Raw genomic sequence first — 22,089 nt, 5'->3', positions numbered from 1 at the left:
ACGTGGAGTTGTTTGCGTTTCCCAAATTGCTTACGGATATTTCTAATCTGCCACAAATGTACCGTAGACTTCCTCTGATGTTGGGAACGGAAGAGGACTGTGTGTAACATAACGCACAAAATAGTCACCCGAGTTCATTATTACATCCTTCAAGTAGTGCTGTCAGAGCTGACCACACCCAGTACAGAAAAGGAAGAGTCACAGTGAGTGAAGAATGTCAGTCTGCAGTATCCATGCTGATGGGTGCAAATACATCAAGAGATAGGAAATGAGATAAAGAAAAAGACACAGACAGGCTTAGACAAGCTAAGAGAGGGAGGGAAAGGTGCCTGTAGTATTTGTAGCAGTTAAAGTAGTAATAATGACCCTTGGCCAATTTGTGAACAGGTTAATGAAAACTAATCTGCTAAAGTTCTCAAAGCACCCACAAAAGGTCAAAGAGATTCACTCACACTGCTGATGCTTGCAGTGCATCCTATTAGTATCACTCGTGCCCAACCTTACAGCTCAGCCTTAACAAGCTCCTTAAGTGCTCGTGTGTATCCGCATGTTTGAACAGATAGCTGATGCTAAAGGTCACTTTCGCTTTGGTGGATACGTCTTGGACCATTTCAGTGTGCATGGATGCGACTACGTTAATTGCCATCGACAGGAGCATAATGAAATTTGTCCAGACTCACTCATTACGAGCCCTGCTGTGGACTCCGCTCATTATTACCGCAGTTAGGTGACAGCTCCGCTTGCAATGTTTAATGTCATTCTCCGAATGTTGCTGCCTTAGCCGAGAAGACTCCTAATGACTAAATCCCCCAAATGGCTCTTTTTCATAACAAACATTATAACCAGTTAGCTTTCCACCAGTAAATATTACAGACTGCTGCTGCAGCAGTCTGTAGACAGAAGTTTCTCTTTAAAGGCAGGTCACTGAGGAAAACGAAATCGAGCGTCACGCCCTCCTACGTGAGACAGTACTTCCTGGTTCACGGGTGGTGTGGCTGAGTTTGACAGGAGGAGTGTTTCCCATTTCCTTTCCATTGCCTCATGTGACTCCAAATAATGAGTCCCGTAACAGAAACAACCATGCCAAAGTCCTGATTGGCCACACACTACTTTTCCAGCACAAATTCTGTTGTTATAGAAAAAAAAAATCCAAATCAACACATTTCTGCCCAAATCTTTGTCACATGCATAGCGTTCATAGGTGCTGCATGTTTACTAATGACCAGCTGTTGCACATTTATTATGCATGTTACTTTGGCTACAGCATGCTATATGACACAATCTGGTTTCAAAGGTCTGTGATCATTAATGAAACATATTTCATTGAGAGTAGGTATGCACACAAAGCTACTCACTCATGAATGTGGGCGCCATGTGTCTCCATCTCCTTGACAGCAGCAGTGAGTTTATAGAGAAGTTTCTGATATGCATCCAGGGTGAGCAGGTCCTCTTCTCTGAGCAGGAAACGAAGGCCGTGGCCCTCAGTCCGTCCCAGGCTATGACCCGATGGTGCTGCCATAGTTGTGATGGTGTGCTGCACATTTACCATGGGGTTCAGCTTACCTGAACATAGAAGCATGAAGGAAAAAAAAACAGTAGAAATCAAATTAAAAAAAGCTGGACATTGTGTGTGGCATACCACAGGGTTGAGTGGTAGGGCCAAAATTATCAATGATATATGCAAAATGACTTTTTAAAAATGTGTTCTATTTTCTGATGAAACAAATACCTTGAGCTCTGGTGTGAACAGCAACTTTTGAACCGGATGGTTTGACATAAATATTATTGCTAAATTCGAAGAGGAAAAACAGCACTACTAACCTTATAATGTAAGGTTAGTAGTAACCATTATGAATATTTTGGGGGGTGGGGCTTACAATTTAAGAGGTGCACTAAATCAAAAGAAGCAGTTTTCTGAAGGGAAGAAGATGTTTTTCTATATTCATATTTAGTGTAAAATTGTGGAATAGTTTAAATGTGGAATTACAACAATGTCCAAGCGCAACTTACAAAGAATTAAAATTAATAAATATATATAATTATAGTTTGTGAAGTTTATATAGCTTTATGTGTGTGTGTTTGTACATGTTTACATATCTTTGTGGGGACCAAAATTTTGAAATGTTACATACTTGTGGGGACCAATTGCCCTTATGGGGCTCATATAAGTGTAAACTGCATTCCTCTCCTTTTTGAGCTATTATTGAGCAACTTGATGGCTTTATGTACAATGTATTTAGTTATGTATTGTATTTCTATTTACATGTACCTATAAATACAGACATATCAATCAATATGTAAAATTCCTCCACTGTCCAGGTGGGTTTTGTTATGCTCACCCTGCTCAGCACTGCTGCGGCCTCCTTTCTCCAGCGTATTCTTCCTGTTGTCCAGCTGCACACCAAACGCACTACCCAAAGAGGTTGTGGTCTTTGGATAGGACACCTCCATCACATTAATGTGACAGTTAGTGGGGCAGAAGTCACTACTATGGAGAGGAGACACCTTGGCCTTCGCCTGTTTAAAGGTGGGCCATGCCCTGTTCTTGAGTACCCGGGAAAACTGGAACAAGAGCAATAAATTACAATAGTTACAACAATTTTCTTTTAAGATTTTACACAATCACAGCAATTACAGCAGTGAAAGCCACCTTTTGGTATACTGGTAGGTGGTGGGCTACAAAAGGAAGAATATTTGCATTATGCAGCTCATGTGAAACATAACAGTGTATTTATCTAGCTAAATGTGCTGTTTTGTTTTTACATACTATGCGTGACATCTGGTCCTAGAAGAAAAGAATAAACACCAATTTCTGTATGTTCTCAACATTCAAACTCAAATATTTAAACCGAATGAAAGATCCAAGACAGACTCATGAGATTATCATTACTTACATATGTGAAGAACTCCAGACCTCAACATCACCATTTATCATTTAAATTGATATGAACAGAGTTAAAACGGTGCATAGCAGCTCGTATCATCATGCTGTAATTACGACTGGAGGTTCAGCTATAACGACATCCAGAGCAGTGGTTTTATTTTCAGCGCAGTAATATCAAACACGTTTTAAATAAAAATTGTGTTTTAGGACGTCTGGTTCAGACTAGACTACATTTCTGTCTGTTCTGATGGTCACTGTGCCAGCCCAGGGATCACCGAGTCATAAAATCGTGCTTTTTTGTGACACCACAGCCCACACATTCCTTCCCGACTAACCGTGCATGATATCATCTGTAAGAAGGTGTTAGCAGCAAAAGAATGTAAACAGAAAATGGCAAAACGAAAGCCTCGTGTCAGGATGGCTGCCTTGTGTTAATCCATTTCAGTTACACCTAGCTACACCGGTGACATCATTCCTCTTTCGCTTTGCCATGTTTACAGCTGTGCGCAGTAGAAAGCAAAGTGAACAGCTGGTGGAGTGCTCGGCGTTCATAACGGTCAAGCTCACAGAGGTCGGAACTATTGTAAAAGACCAAAAAAAACCCTCTTTTTTAAGAGTTGCACTTTATTTGTAAAAACATAACACCCAGTGACGTTTTCACCAATAGAGCTGATACAGAATATCATGAAGGTATTTTTTTTCTTTGCATTACTTGGTTACACTTTGCGTGAACCCACCCCCACCAGGCCTGAATCCTGTCTTGGATATACAACAGATGCTTTAAGCCATCAGATCAGGTTTTAGCATCTTAGGCAGATAACACAAGCCTAACATAGCGTACGCCTGAAAAAAATAACTTTAAGCAAACATTTCTCATCTTTTATTTCTTAAAGCTGGAGTGTGAAGCTGTTGTTTCAACTGAACAGATGATTCACATGGACAACGAAGTGACCTTCAGTGACCGAAGAGTCATTTAACACATCCACGCGATCTCCGAATAAGTCAGGAAAATTTATTCCAAGCTCATGTCTCCTTCTAATCATTTTCTGTTCCGTCTTCCTGTCCCACACAGATTTCATTTTTCTCTCTACATACATTTTTTTGCTCTTTTTCTCTAGGGGTCTGAGAAGGAATGCTCTGCTGCATGAGGGGATCTTACACAACAAAAAAATACTGGCTGTGGCTATGCAGAGATATTTATAAGTGACTGGTAATGAATCCAAGGCACAATCGCATGTTGAGTCAGATCCTCTCTCTCTCACGCACACTTGCATGCGTTGTTTTGCCTATAGACACATGCTTGCAGATGTGAATGAAAAGTGCTGAAAATGCTTTGGCTCTGTCATTTACCAGCTGTAATTGAAACCAAAGCGCTATATTGTGGACACAATCACAAAGTCAGCAATAAGTGTGGAAGTCAGCAAGACACTTTGGCTTAATTAGTCTTGAAGGTCAACGACCACTCATTACATGTGCCGCTAAGAAGCATTCTGATAGTTGAGCTCTTGGTTGAACTTGTTTGTACTACGGTCCAGTCCAGTTACTGACTGATGCACCTTGATACTTTAATGGAAACAAAGTCAGCACAGTGAGAAAAATATGCATGTGTACCTTGTCTGTACCTTTTCAGTGTACTTAAAGTCCTTAACACTAAAGTTTCTTTTCATTTTTAGTCAGTATGTAGTGAAAATCCCTCTACAAGTCCTGTTACACTATATCGATGTTTTACAGCTTTCAGAAAGGATCCCCAGTCTTTCTTTCAGGAGCAAAACCATGTTGTGGATCTATGCACAGCTGCATCCTGTTTCTATTATTGTAGGACTTTAGAGAATTGTCCATACTCACACTTCCAAGCTGTACAGTTTAGCATGGCGACGAGAGATTGCTCAAGGCCCTCCAAACAGTTACCTTTCTGTAGTTAGTGATGCGTCGATTAATGTGCTCTGCCCTCTCACTATGCATGGCACTGAGGCGCACCCGCAGCTCCTCTGGGATCAGATCACAGCTGGAAATCAACCTTCCACACATCTGCACCAGCGCATCATCATTACGCGCCAGTACCTCCAGGATCTGATTTCAGAAAGAGTAAACAAAAGTCAGGGTTGATTAAATGATATGCAAATGTTTCTTTTTTTTTAAAAAAAAAAAAATCCCTTTTGGAGGAACTAATGGGATGTAAATGAATGACCAAGCTCCTTATTCAGTCGAAAACAAGATCAAAATTGGACAGAGGGCAGATTTTTCTGCAGCATTTCATCAGCAGTTTAATTCCAATATCAAAAAATTTGCACGTGCACGGAGATAAACTCAGATTGTGATGCATATACTGTTCATATGAAGACTGCAAATCAGAGATTAGATATGAAGACAATAAGACACGCAAAACTCTGAGCCTTCTTAATGAGATGCCCAGTGGAGGAGGGAGGAAAGCGAGGGAGGAAATGTAACAGCAGGAAGAGACTGAAGCACAAGACAACCCATGCACCCCGACAGCGTAACCAACATTAAAATTCAACATCACACAGATCTCAGAGGACGGCGTGGAATGCGAGAGCAGATGTTTATTATAACACTAAAATTTTACTTGGGAGAAAAGAGATATTGCATATAGTGAGAGAAGTTATGGCAAGTGTTGTTTTGTGCATGTCATCGGCCGCATTTAGAAGAGAGCTTTCACAGACTTTAGAGGACAAGAACAGTAAATCTAGATCAACTTAAAAACATGTACCCAAATGTGATCTTGTCTAATTTACCATAAACAAGACAGATGTTGTTCATCATGAAATTTGGCAGAAATACGCTTCAAACTGTGTTTCATTTCCCACATCAGCAAGTGTGCATCTGTGTCTGAGTGAATCTTCCATCCTCTGTGTATCTTAAATCAATAATGATCATTCTGTGAACATCACTGCTGGGATGTAAAAAGCATGCACTTAGCCCAGCTGAGAACTAACACGACTAAAATAAAGCTGTCTCTTTTCACTAGCTTCAAGCTCCACTCCAATCTGCACAGCAGGAAAGCTGTTGGATTTAGTGACAACAAAAACATTACACTGGAATTTATGGTGGAATTTGTGTATCTTGTCAAATTTGAGGAGAAAAGTGTCGTGTGTTAGTAGTCTCCTGCTCAAGAGCCGGCTAAAACACAGACAAGATGTAAAGTCTGTTCACATCTTGTCTGCTGCTATCCCTTACCAAGCAAGGAGCTGCTCTTTGGTAATAAGCACCACTATCCATCATCTAAAAGGTGATAAAATGTCTCCCTCTCTTTCACTGTCGTCCCTCTTTATGTCCACAACCATCCAGGATGAAAGTCACAGCTTAACGCAACATCTTTGCTTGATAAATTATGCTCAGGGGGATTTTTACTAGCTGAATAGGACATTCCGCTAGATGTGGATTTGCTAACACAGAGAACTTCAACTACTGGGTTCCCCCATCAGGTGGAGAATACACACCTCATGGGGGCTTTTCTGCATTTTTACGGAGCCCTAAACACCAAACTTTGCCTCCTGCCTTAGTAATAGTGAATCACACGAGGCCTGCAATTAATGAATCCATAGTGTAGTGGTTAACACATTTCCACAGTCTCCAGAGGGGAGAAAAATCTCTCTAGGGTTGCATCAAGAAATGCATTTAAGTAAGTCTAAATCAGACATGCAGGGATATGTGCTGTGACAACTCCTTGTAAATAAGGAAGCACCTGAAAGTAGCTTTATGAGTCATATTCAGTTAAACAAATACAATACATGAGAGAAAATGCTAATAAATGTAGGGCTGGAAAATTTGATATTGGACAAATATCTACTATAAAAGCTACCAACTAGCCTACCAATAATTTTTGCATTAAGATAAGTAAAACACACACCCTGAATGAGAAAGGAAATGTAATCTATTCATGTAATTGCATTTTTACCTTAGCAGTGAGGCTGAAGAATCCCTTGGGTTCAACCATCTTCTCCAGTACATGGCACTTGGTGCCAGCTGTGCTGTCATACTCGTACACCACTCCATACTCCAGGTGGACATTGTCTACTGTCAGACTTACATGGTCTGTTTTTCCATCAATGATAGCTATAGTGTTGATTTTGTCCATTACCTCTGAGGTTGGAGAAATACACAAAAACATAAGACATTTAAAAAAAAAACATAGTATAAAATATTTATGTTAACTGGCGAAGGAACAAGTATGTATTTATGCCTGAAACTATTATAATGACATGTGATAATGTTTTGCAATGCACTGATGCAGTTTTTCCCAGTGTTTTCATCACCACACTTAGAACTGTGGGAGGCCTCTGTTCACCAAATCTGCAGATAGTTTCAGAGAAAGACCTTCTGCTCGTGGCTTTCTTCCATTTCCCTCCAAAAAGAAAAAACCCGGAGCAATTCCAAGAGCACCAAGTTAACCAGCCCTACAGTAAAGCAGTGACCTAATGTAGTTATAAATCCTGACAGAGCTGTTTGCTATGAAGGGAATAGTTTTCCTGTTTTACTCTCTCATTGGGATGCATAAATTGCAGGGGGAAATTAACACTTGATGAGCCAGAGGGGGCAGCTGTTCTCACACTAACACATTCCAGATGAGCATGTTTGGAGCTATGTTTTACTTGTTAACTGAAGGAGGTAATGGGATTGTGTTCCTGTGAACAACCCTGCATTACATCCACAGACACTTTGAGAAAAGGAAAAGAAAAAGAAGCACTTTGCCAAAATGACATATTCCCATGTAGCTTGTGAATGAGCACATGTGTGTGTGTGTCGTCACCTTCGACTTTACACTCAAAGCCATCTCCATTCTTCTCAGTGATGGGTTTCTGGTTAGTTTTCTGGTTGTCCTCCTGGGCGCTCTCACTGCTGTTGTAGACCCACTTAATAGTATCTTGCTAAATACATTTAAAAAAAAGAAGAAAAAAAATTAGAGATTGATTACATTTGGACTTTTAATAACATTATTTTTGCATCATATTAGTGAAGAAGATGCTAAAATGAAATTTTCCCCCCAATTTACACTTTAAATTGACTAACTGTAGTCCATCTGTGTCTTTTAATTTACAATTAATTTAACTGGAGAGATTATAGGCCCATATGTACGCAACTGTCCACATGAATCAATCTACTGCAGCATCACTCTTATCCCTCCAACCCTGGTGTTTAACAGGTGGCATTTCTATTACTCTGTTGATTGTGTGCATGTGTACACAAGCTGAGGCTGGAGGTTTGTTGCAGCCCGTTTAGCTGATTCTGCCTAGATATGGTGTGCAGTGTCACAGTTGGGTTGGCAGAGCATACAGTGAAAAGTCTTCACAAACATATGGAAACATGGCTCTCGGTGAGACCGCAAAAGCAAACCCATGCCAGTCTCATCAACCCACTCTAGCATGCCATGTGTGTATGTGTGTGTGCGTGTGTGCGCGTGTGTGCGTGTGTGTGTGTGTGTGTGTGTGTGTGTGTGTCCTTTCGCTACACCCAAGCCCACAGAGGGTTTTCTGCCAAGGCTACATGCTGCGCCGTCCCATTGGTCTGTGGTTTTCTAGTGTACAACCGCACACGCAGGCACGCATATGCAAACACATACAAAGACGCAAAGAGCGAGAAGGAGAGGGTGGTTCCTCCGTGTCCACACTTGATGGAAACCAGATCTCCAGGAGTTTTGGAACACTCTAGTGCATCATTAAGCCTGAGGTCCACACGAGGCTCAATTATAATGACACACTACACTAACTCACACCATACACACACACCCTGGGGTTTCTATTTTTCACTGTTTCCCACCTTCAACAGGTGGACCGAGCTCTCCTCCTACACTTGTCTGCTGTCTAGCCTACCCCGTACCATCCCCCTCTTTCCTTCCATCTTCAATTAGTCTTACTCCAAGGCTCTCACCCACTCTGACCCCCAGCCAGCCTCGGGATCCTTTCCCACCTCTATCTGCAGCCTGCCAGTCTCCCACAACAAGCCCACTGCTGTGAGCCAGGGGTCAGCGCTAAAGAAGCCAAAACTACTATTATTTTTGCGTAATGACCCAAGAGAAGGAAAGACAGAGAGAACCAGGGTAATCAGTTTCCCTTATTTTCTGCTCTTTTGCACTTCTACTAACATATTTGCAGAAATGAATTCCATTTTTCCAGCAAGAAAATCATTTATTCATTTTTTCTCTGCTTCACAGTGACACATAATAAAAATTAAATACTTTTTCATTACCGCTGGATGACATCCCACCCCCAGCCCCCTTGACAAATGCTTGCGTCTGGTTAGATTTAGTTTGCAGTTTATCCCTTTTTGCTTTTCCTTTCTTCCTCCCGTCTCACCTGCGTGGGTCGCCGATACTTCCTGCACGCTGTGACATGAGCGATGACGCTGGCATGGCTCTCCTTGCTCACATTGATACCGTTCACCTTTATAATGCATTGGCCTGGGTGGAGACCGGCGGTTGCTGCCACTGTGCCTGGCGTGAGACAGACAGAGAGGCAAGGGGAAGAAGGGGTGACAAGAGTAAGAGCTACCGCACGTTATCTTGCAGGTGCATGCTGAAACAGGATGAAAAAAACATGAGCACATCCTAAAAAAAAAATAATTGTCACTTTTTCCACATCCTGTTTGCAAAATTAGATTGAACAACATTCTTTTTTTTTCCTTTTTTTTTTTTTGCTTTGTATTTACAAGACTGTTTCCTGTTTTTGGCAGCTCAGGAGGAGTGTGAGAGGGAGAGTGTGGTGCAGGGAGGAGGGAAGTTGTTTATCTGGGGTAGACGAAGGCCTCTGAGGGATGTGATTCAGACCATAGGAGAACTTCAAGGTTTACAGCTATCAGAAGGAAGTGTATGGCAGACTAAATATTCCTCCCATTTGTTTTCACAGCTCCTTAAAAATACATCATGAAAACCTCACGCTGCAATGTAAGGAATCTGTAATCATTTGGCCAAGGATTGCAAGGATGGACACATCCAGTTGTACTTTCCTTTCCGCTTCAACTGAACTTATAATATATCAACAATAGACAAGGATATTCTAGTTATTAATAGAGTAGAAGAGAAGAGTCTAAATATTACATCCAGTATGAATGAGTATTGTTCAAAACATTTTTATATTTTCTTCATGCTTTCTACAAGGGCTTCTACATCTTCTAAGTGGCCTTTTTGCCCAATCCCCCCACAGGCCTTGAGATTCTCTAAAAGGATAAGCATGTATTGCTAATGAACGATAAAATGTAATGATCAATAACTCTAAGCACCCAGTCTCAGGTGAGTTGCTTCTTTAGGAAGGTCACCCCAACAGTATTAACATACTAGTGTTTAGCAGGTTTATTGCTTGCAATGTTAATTGTGTTTGCAATAGCATACTGTAGTACTATTACACTATTTAGAGTGCATAAGTGTGTTTACACTGACAAGCACAGCTAAATGAAGGGCAGCTCAAGTACCCAGATGGTGTACTCATAATGGTCAAAAGTTGAAACCTCAGTTGAATCCTCAGTAGTCAGCATTTTGGCTACACCACCAAACAATTTTCAGCCAACTCAAGGAGGATTCAGCTAGTTAACTAACAGTGAAAGATGGCTTTCTGGCCACGTGCAGTTGTGGTATGGCACTCCATAAGGCTAGTGCCTTCTACTTACACTACATTCAAGACCTTTCTACATGTTTAATATATTTTAGGGTGAACAATCCCTATATCATAAGGAAATAACAACCAAAACAATAACACACATCCATCTAGACTTCTGCATTTCTACAATTGTTGTCAGAAGTTTATGTACACTCGTCACGGGCATGAAAATCATAGTAATTCTGGCCTTTTATTGATTTCTTTAAACTGTTCTTTTTCCATTGTGGAATAAATGTACAGCATACATCTTTACTGACTTTAAAAATATTTTAATCCACATGAGTCAAATTTACACATACAGGCTCAAATACTCACATGAACCCCCACCAATTATGATAAGAAGGGATAATGAACAAGCTTCTTGTCGTCTGTTCTCATGGTGGCATAATTCTGGCCTGATATTTGACCACTCTTCTTAACAGAATCAGTAGACTTCATTTAAATTAGATGCTTTCCTGACATGGAGCAAGCTTCTCGCATACTTATTGGAGTTTGGGACTTTGGGAAGATAAGATAAGATAAGATGGCCTTTACAGGAAAGGGCAGAGCAGGCTGTACCTGCTTCGGAGACTCAGGTCGTTTGGAGTGGAGGGCCCACTCCTGAAGACCTTCTATGACTCTGTGGTGGCCTCAGCCATCTTTTATGGTGTGGTCTGCTGGGGGGGCAGCATCTCTGCTGGGGACAGGAAGAGACTGAACAGGCTGATCCGAAGGGCCAGCTCTGTTCTAGGATGCCCTCTGGACCCAGTGGAGGTGGTGAGTGACAGGAGAATGGTGGCTAAGCTGTCATCCCTGTTGGACAACATCTCCCACCCCATGCATGAGACTGTGACAGCACTGAGCAGCTCCTTCAGTGGGAGACTGCGGCACCCACGGTGTGGGACGGAGAGATTTCGCAGGTCTTTCCTCCCCACTGCTGTCAGACTCTACAATAAAGACTTTTGCAGCTGATCAAACACACAAACCCACACATGTGCAATAAGACTGCTATACGTGCAATTCTTCTTCTGACGAAGTTGTGTTTTTGTATTTTCCTACTCAGTTGTATATAGTATTTGTATTTCTATTTTATTCTATTGTATATATTATTCTATTCTATTTTATTCTATTGTATATAGTATTTTATTTTATTTTATTGTATTTTATTGCATTCCAGTGTTTTCTAATTTCTGCTACATAACTTTGCACTTTTGCTGTAACAAAACAAATTTCCCACCTATGGGACTAATAAAGGCCATCTTATCTTATCTTATCATTCCTGAAGCATAATGTTAGCATGCTTTATCTGTTCTAAAACCAGTTTTGTTGTGTGTTTGGGATCATTGTCCTGCTGGAACACTCACCAGGTTTCAACCGTCTAGCTATCTGATTTGAGGTGAAGCTGAAGAATTTAGATGCAATCCTCCAACCATGCACTTTGTGCAACCTACCAGTACCACTGGGAGTAAAACAGCTCCAGAGCATGACGCTAACACCACCATACTTGACAGCTGATATTATGTACTTAGGTTTGAAAGCCTAACCTTTAACCCTCCAAGCATATTACTTGTGCAATCAATTTTTGTTATACATCACAGCAGTGATGTATACTGCAGACATAAAAGTTTAAAGAAATCATAAACCCCCAAACAAACCATGGCATTCGTGCCTGTGATGAGTGTATGTAAACTTCTGACCGCAGCTGTAGAAATACAGATGCCTGGTTCGCATTAACACTCATTTTACAAAAATGTGTAACACCTGTGTCAAGCAACAGTGCCAATACACTGAATTGCTGTGTAATATTAATTTCACAATGGAGGTTTTTGTGCAACTGCTCTTTTTCTGTGCCTCGGTTTCTTCATCTCTAATTGGTATTACCAGCTCCTGTTGACCTCAGACACCAGGGATTAGACACCTCCTATATATATTGAGCTTTGTCCCTGGGGATCGCAGCATCCACTTAAACACACACCAGGTTCCCAAGCAACCACATCATCAAGTCAACACATGCAGGCGCACACATGCACGCCGACACGAAAGCACATACTCTGCTATCTGACTTAGATTGCTTAAGGCGGGGAAAAATAAAAGATTCAATTCCCTTGAGATGGAGACGAATTGTTTTTTGATTGGACCCTACCTCATGCCAGCCCTGATAGCAGTGCGACTAAATATGCTGCATTAGGTAAGAGGCCTGATGAATTTAGAACAAAAAATGCAGAGTGCTTTCCTATCAAACAGCTTAATCGAACTGCTAAGAAAAATGCGAGTAGGTGCATGGAAATCATTGTGATCACGTCACACCGCAGCCAAGTCACGCACACCCCCAAAGGCTGGTGTAGCAGCTGCTCGCCAGCTGTGCCACAATAACAAAGAGGTGATGGAAAGACTTTTACTGATGAGGCCAGACAGCTCAAGTGGTGGAAACTGCAATCTCTTACCTCTCCCAACAGCATGGACCACAGAAGGACCGAATCCACGGATCTGGAATCCCAAGCCATCGGCCGAGTCTGGAATCTTTATCGTCCTGGAAATGAAAGGAAAGAGTAAATTACCGAGCTGGGACATGCACACAATAAGATGAAATTGACATTGCGTGTGCATGCAAAGCTCTGAGACTTACTCTCTAGGCTTGGTGCTGACCAGCACTCGGAGGGGTCCTTTGCTGTTAAAACATTGCTTGAGGAGAGCTTCAACTTCAGAGAAAGGCCTGAGGAACACCAGGTCTCCATTTATAGCAAACAACTTCCTCCCCACTTCCAGGCCAGCCATCTTGAAAGAGAATATGAAGAACAAGAGAAATAAATAATAAATTATAGAAAAGGATTAAGTCACACATTCGGTCTTAATGTGACGCAGAATCACAATGGACTGTTTAAATCACAATGAAAAGCACGCACACTCCCAGCATTAGGGGACAACACTGGGTAACTTTTGTCTGTCAGCACACAGCTGGATCCTGTTGAGGATTTAATTTTTTTAAGACATCACACAAAACGCCATTCTCAATGCAAGCCAGACGTTCAAGGCTCCTTCAGTGCTACTTTAGGACTGGAGGGAATTATAGATCATGCGCTCAAACTGATCACATTTGCCTTCAAACCCTCTTCTCTCATTTTCAAATAGCAGATCAAAGCTAAAAAAAACTGCCCCATATTTGTATGAAAGTACTAAAGGTAGCATTAGTGCCACATCACAATAAAGCAGGTTTAGAGGAAGGGCAAAGAGTCACGAGGTTATATTTTTCGTGACTAATGACTGAATCACATTTTAATAACAAAAGACTTCTACTGGCTGGCACATCTGCAACACAGCTCTGCCTTTACTTTCATCTTTGAAAATAAAATCAAAGCAATCACATTAGCAGTGCTCCTTCCTATTCTCTATAACCTATGATCTGCTAAATGAGGAGCAACTCGAGGAGAGCTTTATGCCTGGCATGCATTTTTTTTTCCTTGCATAGAGCATGCAAAAAGGCTTCACAGAAGTACAGAAGAAACTTCAGGATTGTGCTTTTTTGCATCTCTGTGTGTGAGACCGTGTCACCTCAGCTGGGGAGCCCTTCTCAACAAATTTGACTATGGGGACGCGGTTCCTCTCTTCCAGGGTAAACCCATAGCCTCCATCACTGGGCCTTATCTGGAAAACAACATGTCTCGCATCAGCAAAATCCCAAGCGAGCAGACCGAGCACAAACACGGACACACCAGAAGAAGATACTGTTAAAGACAGATAGCACACACATTTCTGCAAAATTCGCTGCAAAAAAAAAAAAAGAAAAAAAAGAAGCTCTTCTTGCTTACCAAGGTATAAAATGGACTTTTGCAGCGTTATTACTTTTACTTCTCACAGCTGTGTGTTGCATAATGATTTACAGCGTTTCCACTTTGCTCCAAGTTGTGAGTAAATCCCAGCAAGCCACAGCATATCAGTCAGAGTGAGCGATAATCGATCAATAATCCACCAAGGAGCACTCACCAGGAGAGACTTGGAGATGACATTTTCAAGTATTTTCAGGTCATGCTTCATAGGTTTGTATTTTGTGTTGGAACCCTCCATCTCCTCATCAGCGAAGAAGCGGAACAGTAGAGGCTCGTCCTTGAATTCACTCTTCTCCAGCACTGAGGGAGGTGACAACAAAGTCACATATGAAAAGTGTGACTGGAAAGTTCAACAGTCCACACGTTTAAGCTACAAATGCCAAGTACAGTTTAAAAGCTACACTTCGATAGCTAAATGTGAAAACTGAGAATTTTAGAATTGATTTTAAAGCTTGTTATCTGACTCCTACCTATATCTGCAAGTAATAGGAGATCCTAATTTTCATTGTTTTTTTAATATATCTGAGTGTCAGACAAAATTGTCACTTGAAAGGTGGAGGGAGTGAAACTTCTGAGGGAGTAGAAACTAAAAATACTGTCACTTCTAAAAGCCTCACTGTGTGGTGCTGTGCAGAAGCAGAACATGTTAAATTTAGCAAAAAACTCTTTTTGCATTACGCTAAGAAGTTTAAACCCATTTAAGTGTGACCGCAGTAGTATTTGCACGCCAAATGCACAAATAGACATTTTGGGAAACAAGGAGACCCCATTTTTACGGCAAAAGGAAAAAAAAAAATCTTTAAACCAAACCCGGTCTCAGGAGTAACATAACATATCCACCATGAGTTTCAATTTTAAACCAAAAAATAGCCCTGAGGGGAAAGAACAGAGCTTCCTTCTAACATTTCCTCACTTCATTCCTCTCAAGATCAGATATAGCTATATCGTGAGGGCAAATAACTTACAGGCACGAAATGAAATTATGAAATTACCCTGTAGGCAGTGTAAGTGACAGGAAGTTTGATGGCTGGGGTTGTTATGTTCTGGAGATGTGCTGGTAATTTGTAGTGTGAGGCTTGAACTGCGGGTAGTTTGAAGCAGTTGCATCATGGGGGTACGAGGTGACATGCTGTGATTCATACTGTAGTGTGCATGATGTGGACTTTGGCACAGGGGAGGTTAAAAACAAATCCAACTCTCATAAGCAAACTGTAACCATGGCCACTGTCTGTTTTGCACTTACAGATAAACAGTTTTCATGTATTTACCCATAGCACTTAGTTACTTAAGACATATACAGTGCATACTGTACATGGGCACATGCATACATGGAATTAATGATGGTATGCAAGCATCACACACGCACTTATATTCACTGGTTTGGAAAATAGTTCTATTCCTGTAGCATGTCAGAGGGATATTAAGTAGAAATGGAAAAAGAACAAGTGTGGTTGTGTTCTAAAACAGGACGCTAAATGCCAGGCGCCCTCTGCGTGGTTTCACCAAAGCATTCATCTCTCATTTACTCAGTGATGGAGAGGATTCCAAAGTTCTGCAGGGTTTTTTCCCCCCCCTTTTCTTTTGCTCTGCTGAAATCCTCAGGAGTGGAAAGTGCCGTACCGTGATGCATGAAGCCATTGTTGCAGAGCTCCACCCCCAAGATCACCGCTTCCTCCCTCGTTCTGCAGTCCCCCTGCAGCAGAAGAGTGGACACAAGGGAGAAACAAGACAGATGTAAGCGTGAAGAGTGGGTATAGTGAATAAGTCAGAAGACAAAAAAAGAAGCAAAGGAGGATGAGAGAAAACAGAACAAAGGACATTGTGTGTTTAGAGTGCAGGCAAAATGTCACATTCACACCCCTTCTTTGTTCTTGCGTCCAAAAGCCCTCAAGGCCAGCAGAGCCACTCCACACTCGATCTTAAACAGAGCCAAAATCATGTCTAGACAGTATAGTGTGACAGCTATTGAAGTCCCACTGAAGAAGTGAGAGCTACTCCACTGCATCGACTCAAACGCATGCATATGGACTACCGCAATCACACACATGCACGTCTACACAGACACAAGCATGTAATGTCTGCCAGCGATTCTGTGGCTGCTGGTCGCCATATATGTTTCATCCCTTTGTTGTCGTCCCGAACAGGACTATCAATCTGTCAACCTCAGAACTTCCTGTCATAGTCAATAAAGCTTTGCTATCCAATCAATTCTGCTTTTCTTTTTTCGTTTCCTCTCGGCTCCTTTGAGAGCTTCAAGTCTGATGGTTTCTTTTTTTCTGCTGCACATCTGAAGTGACTGACGTGTAATAACAGCAGACACTCCCAGAATTATTTTTTTTAAACTTCTATGCTTTAAAGGGGAAGAGGTGGGGCGTCTGTTTTCAACAAGGCCAGAAACTAATGGAAAGGTGTCTTCTTAAAAACACACAAGAAATTATATGAAAGTATCTGAATTTAAAGAAAAAAAAAAATGGTGTTCAGAGTAATAATCCAACATTTGGCTTCATCAAATTCTTTGCACAAGCAAAGTAGAAAAATTCAACAACTTGTATTGTTATTAAATAACATTTGTGAAGCAGCGAAAAAGCTTACCTGTGCTATAAGCCAATCTATGAGCTTGTTAGCCATGACCACTGATTTGTAGGTCCGTAAATGATAGTCCTTATCCCTGGATGGGCACAAAAGCAGAAGATATCAATAGAGGGATCTGGAAAAGAAAATTTTGGTAATATTAATTGTACTATTTGCTTTAACTGTGAAAAAAAAAAAAACGTAGGCAAAGAATATGTAGAGAAGTAATTGCTTGGTCTATTTAAACACAATGCCCAAAAGGAGGGATAATAATTCCCAGTGTCAGCGAGACGTGGCCTCTTTTCAAGCACTGGCTGGTGTTTGGCCTTGGGGTGCTCCATGTCAGTATGGGGTTGCTTTCCTCAGTCTTACCCACACAGCCGCACTTTGCCAGACCCCGAGAATGCTGTTTGAAATGGAGCCGTGACTTTCCCATGAACACAGGGGCCTCCCCGGGGACACGCGGGGGCTGAGCTGCAGGGCCGGGAAAGTCCAGAACCACCGTGACTTACACCACTCCACCACTTCCAGCACATGAAAACACTTACACACGCACACACAAAACTAAACATACACACGCCTTTCTAGCACACACAGTTCAGACAAGTCAAACAAGACTTGTGGGCCAAGTTAAAGTCCAATTTCAGACTCCCGGTACTCCTCAGAAAGTGAATTGTTAGAGGCCAAGCACGGCCCCATTTCATGCATTCTGAAACTTTCTGTTACATAACTGTGTCTGACAGCCTGCACTGGTCTCGGATGAGGACGGTACAGCTGGAAGCCGTGTCGCACCATGCATAAACCACTCTGACCAGAGGAACCAAGAGCCACCCTGCATTTCCCCCAAAATGGGATACTAGAGCCAGTGAGATTTGGGCTTCAGCGGCTGGTGCAAAGTGAGGCTGTCAGAGTGAAAAATGGGGGGTAAACAACGGCCCATTGGGCAGCCATATGTCGAGGATAAGGAAACAGCAGTTTGAGGAGTAACAGAGGGAAAGGTCAGAGAGGTAGTTTTTAACTTGCTGTCCAAAGACAAAGTTTGTCTTGACATTTTGTGAGCAAACATGGATGCAACTGTTGTACTTTCTAAGTACTCCTTAGAATAAATTACACAGAGGATGCTGAAAGTTCAAGCTTTAATCCACTGCTCAGGAGTGATAAATTAATCAAGCAGTTTTCCATACTGTTTGTTATTCTGAAAATCCTACCCATGCATCAGTAAATATTGAGCTTCTGGAGGACTCATCAGCATAATGAGGAAAACTTGTCAACATTTCAAATGCTGAGGTAAAAATGACAGTTTTTTTTCCCCCCATTGTATGTAAAGAATATTTATGAGTGGCTTTGGCTCTAGTGTCCCTGTGTACACGATGAAAAATTGTTCTTATTATCTATTTCAACATATAACTGTGTACAACAGCTTAAGTGGGCATTTGCTCCTTTGCAGCGAGATCCCCTGGAGTGGCTGGATTCACAGATTTCTTGTAATGAAAGCAGAGGCTTAAGGGGGGCAAAGAAGCTGCAGAGGGTTATGGGGTCTGCATAGTATATACCCCCCTCTTTGCCTCATCTCTCTTACTCTGCCAGGAAATTCCACCTAATTAGGCAGGGGCTGGTTGCTCCAATTAAACTCTGGCATTCCCAGGCCCTGTGATGCATTGTACTGGCTTCCCAGGGAGAATGAGCTGCACAGATATGTGAGCTAACGACGCACACAACTCAAGTTCACCAACAGGAGTTTTTACGTCAAGAGTTTTGGCCTCAGCACAAAAACACCAGTGGACTGAATCCTGACAATCCAAACATACACACACAAATTCAGCCTTTGGGGTTTTTAGTAGTTAGAGCAAACAAAAAAGCCTCTATGCTGGGACAGATGAAGGATCAGCGTGCCCCCACTAGCCATGGCACAGTTTTATGGTTGGGAAATTCAAGCTTTTATTCGGGTTATTTGAAATCAGTATAAACAGCCAACTCTGATGTTGTGTTTCGCCATACGACACATTAGCAGGTGGCAACAGAATTAAAGTCAGATTATAAGAACTAAAAACCAAAGCAGGCCAGCAAATTCAGCTCAGTTCAATCCAATTTTATTTATACTGCGCCAATCACAACAGCAGTCACCACTCTAAGGTAGAGGGTCTACATTATTAGACAAAATTCCAACAATCTTCTGTGAGTATGGATTACGTGACAGCAGGAAGGAAAAACTCCCTTTTAACAGGAAGAAAACTCCAGCAGACGTGGGCTCAGGGAGGGGCAGCCATCTGCTGCAACTAGTTAGGGGGTGAGGGGAAAGAGGAGAGAAAAAACGAGCGCACAGGAGGGCAGGACAAAATTCAAACTACGGAAAAGAGGAAGCAAGGAAGGAAATGGATGGAAAGAAGTCCTCATTATATCATGGGAAGTCCCTTGGCAGCCTAAGCCAATAGCAGCATAACTAAGTGATGGCTCAGGGTCACCTGATCCAGCCCTAACCACAAGCTTTATCAAAAAAGACAGTTTTAAATCTAATATTAAAAACAGAGTGGGTGTCTGTCCTGAATCCAGACGTGGAGCTGGTTCCAAAAAAAGAGATCCTGAGAGTAGCTGAAGTCTTTACCTCACTCTCTGCTTTTGGAAAAACCAAGGAATCTGCAGTCTGAGACCAGAGTGCACTGTGAGGTCTCTAAGACATAACGATGCCTGATTTTTCAAGAACTTTTATACTCCAACAAACATTTAGGCACTCCAGGCAAAGCTTTAAAAAAAACAAAACAAAAACACACTTGCCTAAGTGACAATTCCTAAGTAGCCTACGCTGGATGAGTCCTCTTTGGGGAGTTTCCAATATTTTCCCTATTGTAAGATACTGAGAGAAGTCACATTAGTTTCATTACTCATTCTATCCAGCCAGCATGCTTATTTTCCAAGTTTAATTACCATTTTGCATCATGCTGTATGTCATTTTAAATCAGGAATGGCTCTGTGTGCCGTTCAAAAAACAAGATCAATATGATGTCAGTCACTCTAAATGAAATGATTTAAGAGCTGTTTTTGAGACAAAGAAAGGGGGAACTATTGAGCTGTGACTGGGCCATGTAATGCTGCAAGGTATAGAGACACATCCAAGGGAAACTGCCTGTAGTCTCAAATTTAGAATCAGGAGAAAGTACAAAACTCAAGGAAAACACAAACAAAAACGCAAGCACTTTGGCGACAGTGGGAAGGAAAAACTCCCTTTTAACAGGAAGAAACCTCCGGCAGAACCAGGCTCAGGGAGGGGCGGCCATCTGCCGCGACCGGTTGGGGGTGAAAGCTGAAGGCTCTCCCTCCCATTCTACTTTTAAAAACTCGAGGAACCACAAGTAACCCCGCAGTCCGAGAGTGAAGCACTCAAATGGAGTGATATGTTACTATGAGGTCATCAAGTTAAGATGGGGCCTGATTATTCAAGACCTTGTATGTGAGGAGCAGGATTTTAAATTTGATTCTGGATTAACAGGGAGCCAATGAAGGGAAGCCAGTATAGAAAAAAAAATCTGCTCTCTCTGTCTCGTCCCTGTCAGTACTCTTGCTGCAGCATTTTGGATCGACTGGAGGCTTTTCAGGGAGTTTTTAGGACATCCTGGAATTAATAAGGAAATACAGTAGTCCAGCCTAGAAGTAATAAATGCATGAACTAGATTTCCAGTATCACTCTGAGACAGGATGTTTTTAATTTTGGAGATACTGGAAGGAAATGGAAGACAGCAGTCCTACATATTTCTTTAATATGCGCATTGAAGGATATATCTTGGTCAAAAATGACTCCAAGATTCCTCACAGTGTTACTGGAGGCCAGTGTAATGTAGCCAGAGTGAGCATCTGGCTAGATACTGCCTTTCTTGGATTTCTAGGACCGAATACAATAACCTCAGTTTTATCTGAATTAGAAAGTTTGAGGTCATCCAGGTCTTCATGTGTTTATGGCATTCCTGCAGTTTAACTAATTGGTGTGCGTTGTATGGCTTCATGGACAGAAAAGGTTGGCTATCATCTGCATAGCAGTGACAGTGCATGCTATGCTTTCTAATTACATTGTCTAAGGGAAGCATGTATAATGTAAATAGAACTGGTCCTAGCACGGAACCCTGGAGAACTCGCTAACTAACCTTTGTGTTTGAAAAGATATGATTCAAACCACTGCACAGTACCTTCAATACCCACAACATGCTCTAATCGCTGTAACAGTATCGAACGCCACACTGATGTCTAGTGGGACAAGCACAGAAACCTGGTCATATATTTTTGACAAAACAATCTGCATTAATAACTTTAATTTTCGGCTTTATTTATTGAAAAACAGGTTTTATACTGATGAAAATGTGGAATGAAATTAAGATCTCTACACAAAAGCAAGGAAAAAGACCACAAATATGGGAATGTTTGTCAAACTTGTATTACTACAACTACCAGATATTTAGAATTAACTTTTAAGCTGCTTACCATGTTGATCAAGACCATGTGTTAGGTTATAAAACACACACAAAAAAGAGGAAACTGTAGGAGGACCTTATTTGTAATCAAATGATCACCCACTTAACTCACATTCTTCACCATGACAACATTTTCCAACAAACTTTCCTCTCAAAAGCATCTAAAGTGACGTGAGATTCATCACAATATCACCGATTTTTGTTTTAAGTATAAATGTACACATCGAAGGGAAATTGAGTCAATAGATTCAGTTTCTTTCAGCACATCTGTGTTTTGAGAACAGCCAGATAAAACCTGTCATGCTCAATCACCCACAGGAGCCTGTGCCAACTCCTCACAAGTCCTCGAAAACAATGAGCTCATAGTTCACAAACGAATCCCTCTTAGTCACTTTTTCGTATGTGGCAGGCAAGGGTTATTTTTAGGCACAAAAGCCAGACGCTAAACTACACATGCCCCCACCTGGCTTGACTGCAATGTAGTGGAAAAGAAAATGACCGCCCACCTGATGACGGGAGTGAAGAGGCTGTGAAGACGGCAGAACAGCCGAACACCCTGTGAGAAACAGGAGAGAGAGTTTGGGTTATTTCAGCGATATGCGTTGAAAGTGCGATTTTAAATCGACCTTGGTTTCCACCGCAGCACTGTTACCTTGGATATAACATCGTGCATGTCACTTCTCGGGTGGTAGGTGCCATCATCGTAGCGGAAACGGTAGAGCACGGGCTCAGGTTTGAACTGGTGTTTGTCTGTGACTAAAGAAATG

General features: G+C 41.7%; 1 protein-coding gene across 1 annotated transcript in view; it reads right to left on the bottom strand.

The window, feature by feature from the left end:
• The window catches only part of prex2 (phosphatidylinositol-3,4,5-trisphosphate-dependent Rac exchange factor 2), a 93,979-nt gene that overhangs the window by 37,297 nt on the left and 34,593 nt on the right, over positions 1-22,089 (bottom strand). The window contains exons 12-25 of the mRNA XM_005471820.4: positions 21,975-22,078; positions 21,829-21,878; positions 16,887-16,962; positions 15,915-15,987; positions 14,452-14,594; positions 14,020-14,112; positions 13,097-13,245; positions 12,915-13,000; positions 9,196-9,332; positions 7,653-7,770; positions 6,801-6,985; positions 4,793-4,954; positions 2,340-2,562; positions 1,356-1,563 (exon numbers count right to left, since the gene is read on the bottom strand). Coding sequence (XP_005471877.1) covers positions 1,356-1,563; positions 2,340-2,562; positions 4,793-4,954; positions 6,801-6,985; positions 7,653-7,770; positions 9,196-9,332; positions 12,915-13,000; positions 13,097-13,245; positions 14,020-14,112; positions 14,452-14,594; positions 15,915-15,987; positions 16,887-16,962; positions 21,829-21,878; positions 21,975-22,078 — 1,807 coding nt within the window. The remainder of the gene's footprint in view (positions 1-1,355; positions 1,564-2,339; positions 2,563-4,792; positions 4,955-6,800; positions 6,986-7,652; positions 7,771-9,195; positions 9,333-12,914; positions 13,001-13,096; positions 13,246-14,019; positions 14,113-14,451; positions 14,595-15,914; positions 15,988-16,886; positions 16,963-21,828; positions 21,879-21,974; positions 22,079-22,089) is intronic.

Source organism: Oreochromis niloticus, linkage group LG9, assembly GCF_001858045.2.
Source record: "Oreochromis niloticus isolate F11D_XX linkage group LG9, O_niloticus_UMD_NMBU, whole genome shotgun sequence".
NCBI classification, from domain to species: Eukaryota; Metazoa; Chordata; class Actinopteri; order Cichliformes; family Cichlidae; genus Oreochromis; species Oreochromis niloticus.
Note: the sequence above shows the minus strand (reverse complement) of the source record. Positions and strands in the feature narration are given on the sequence as shown.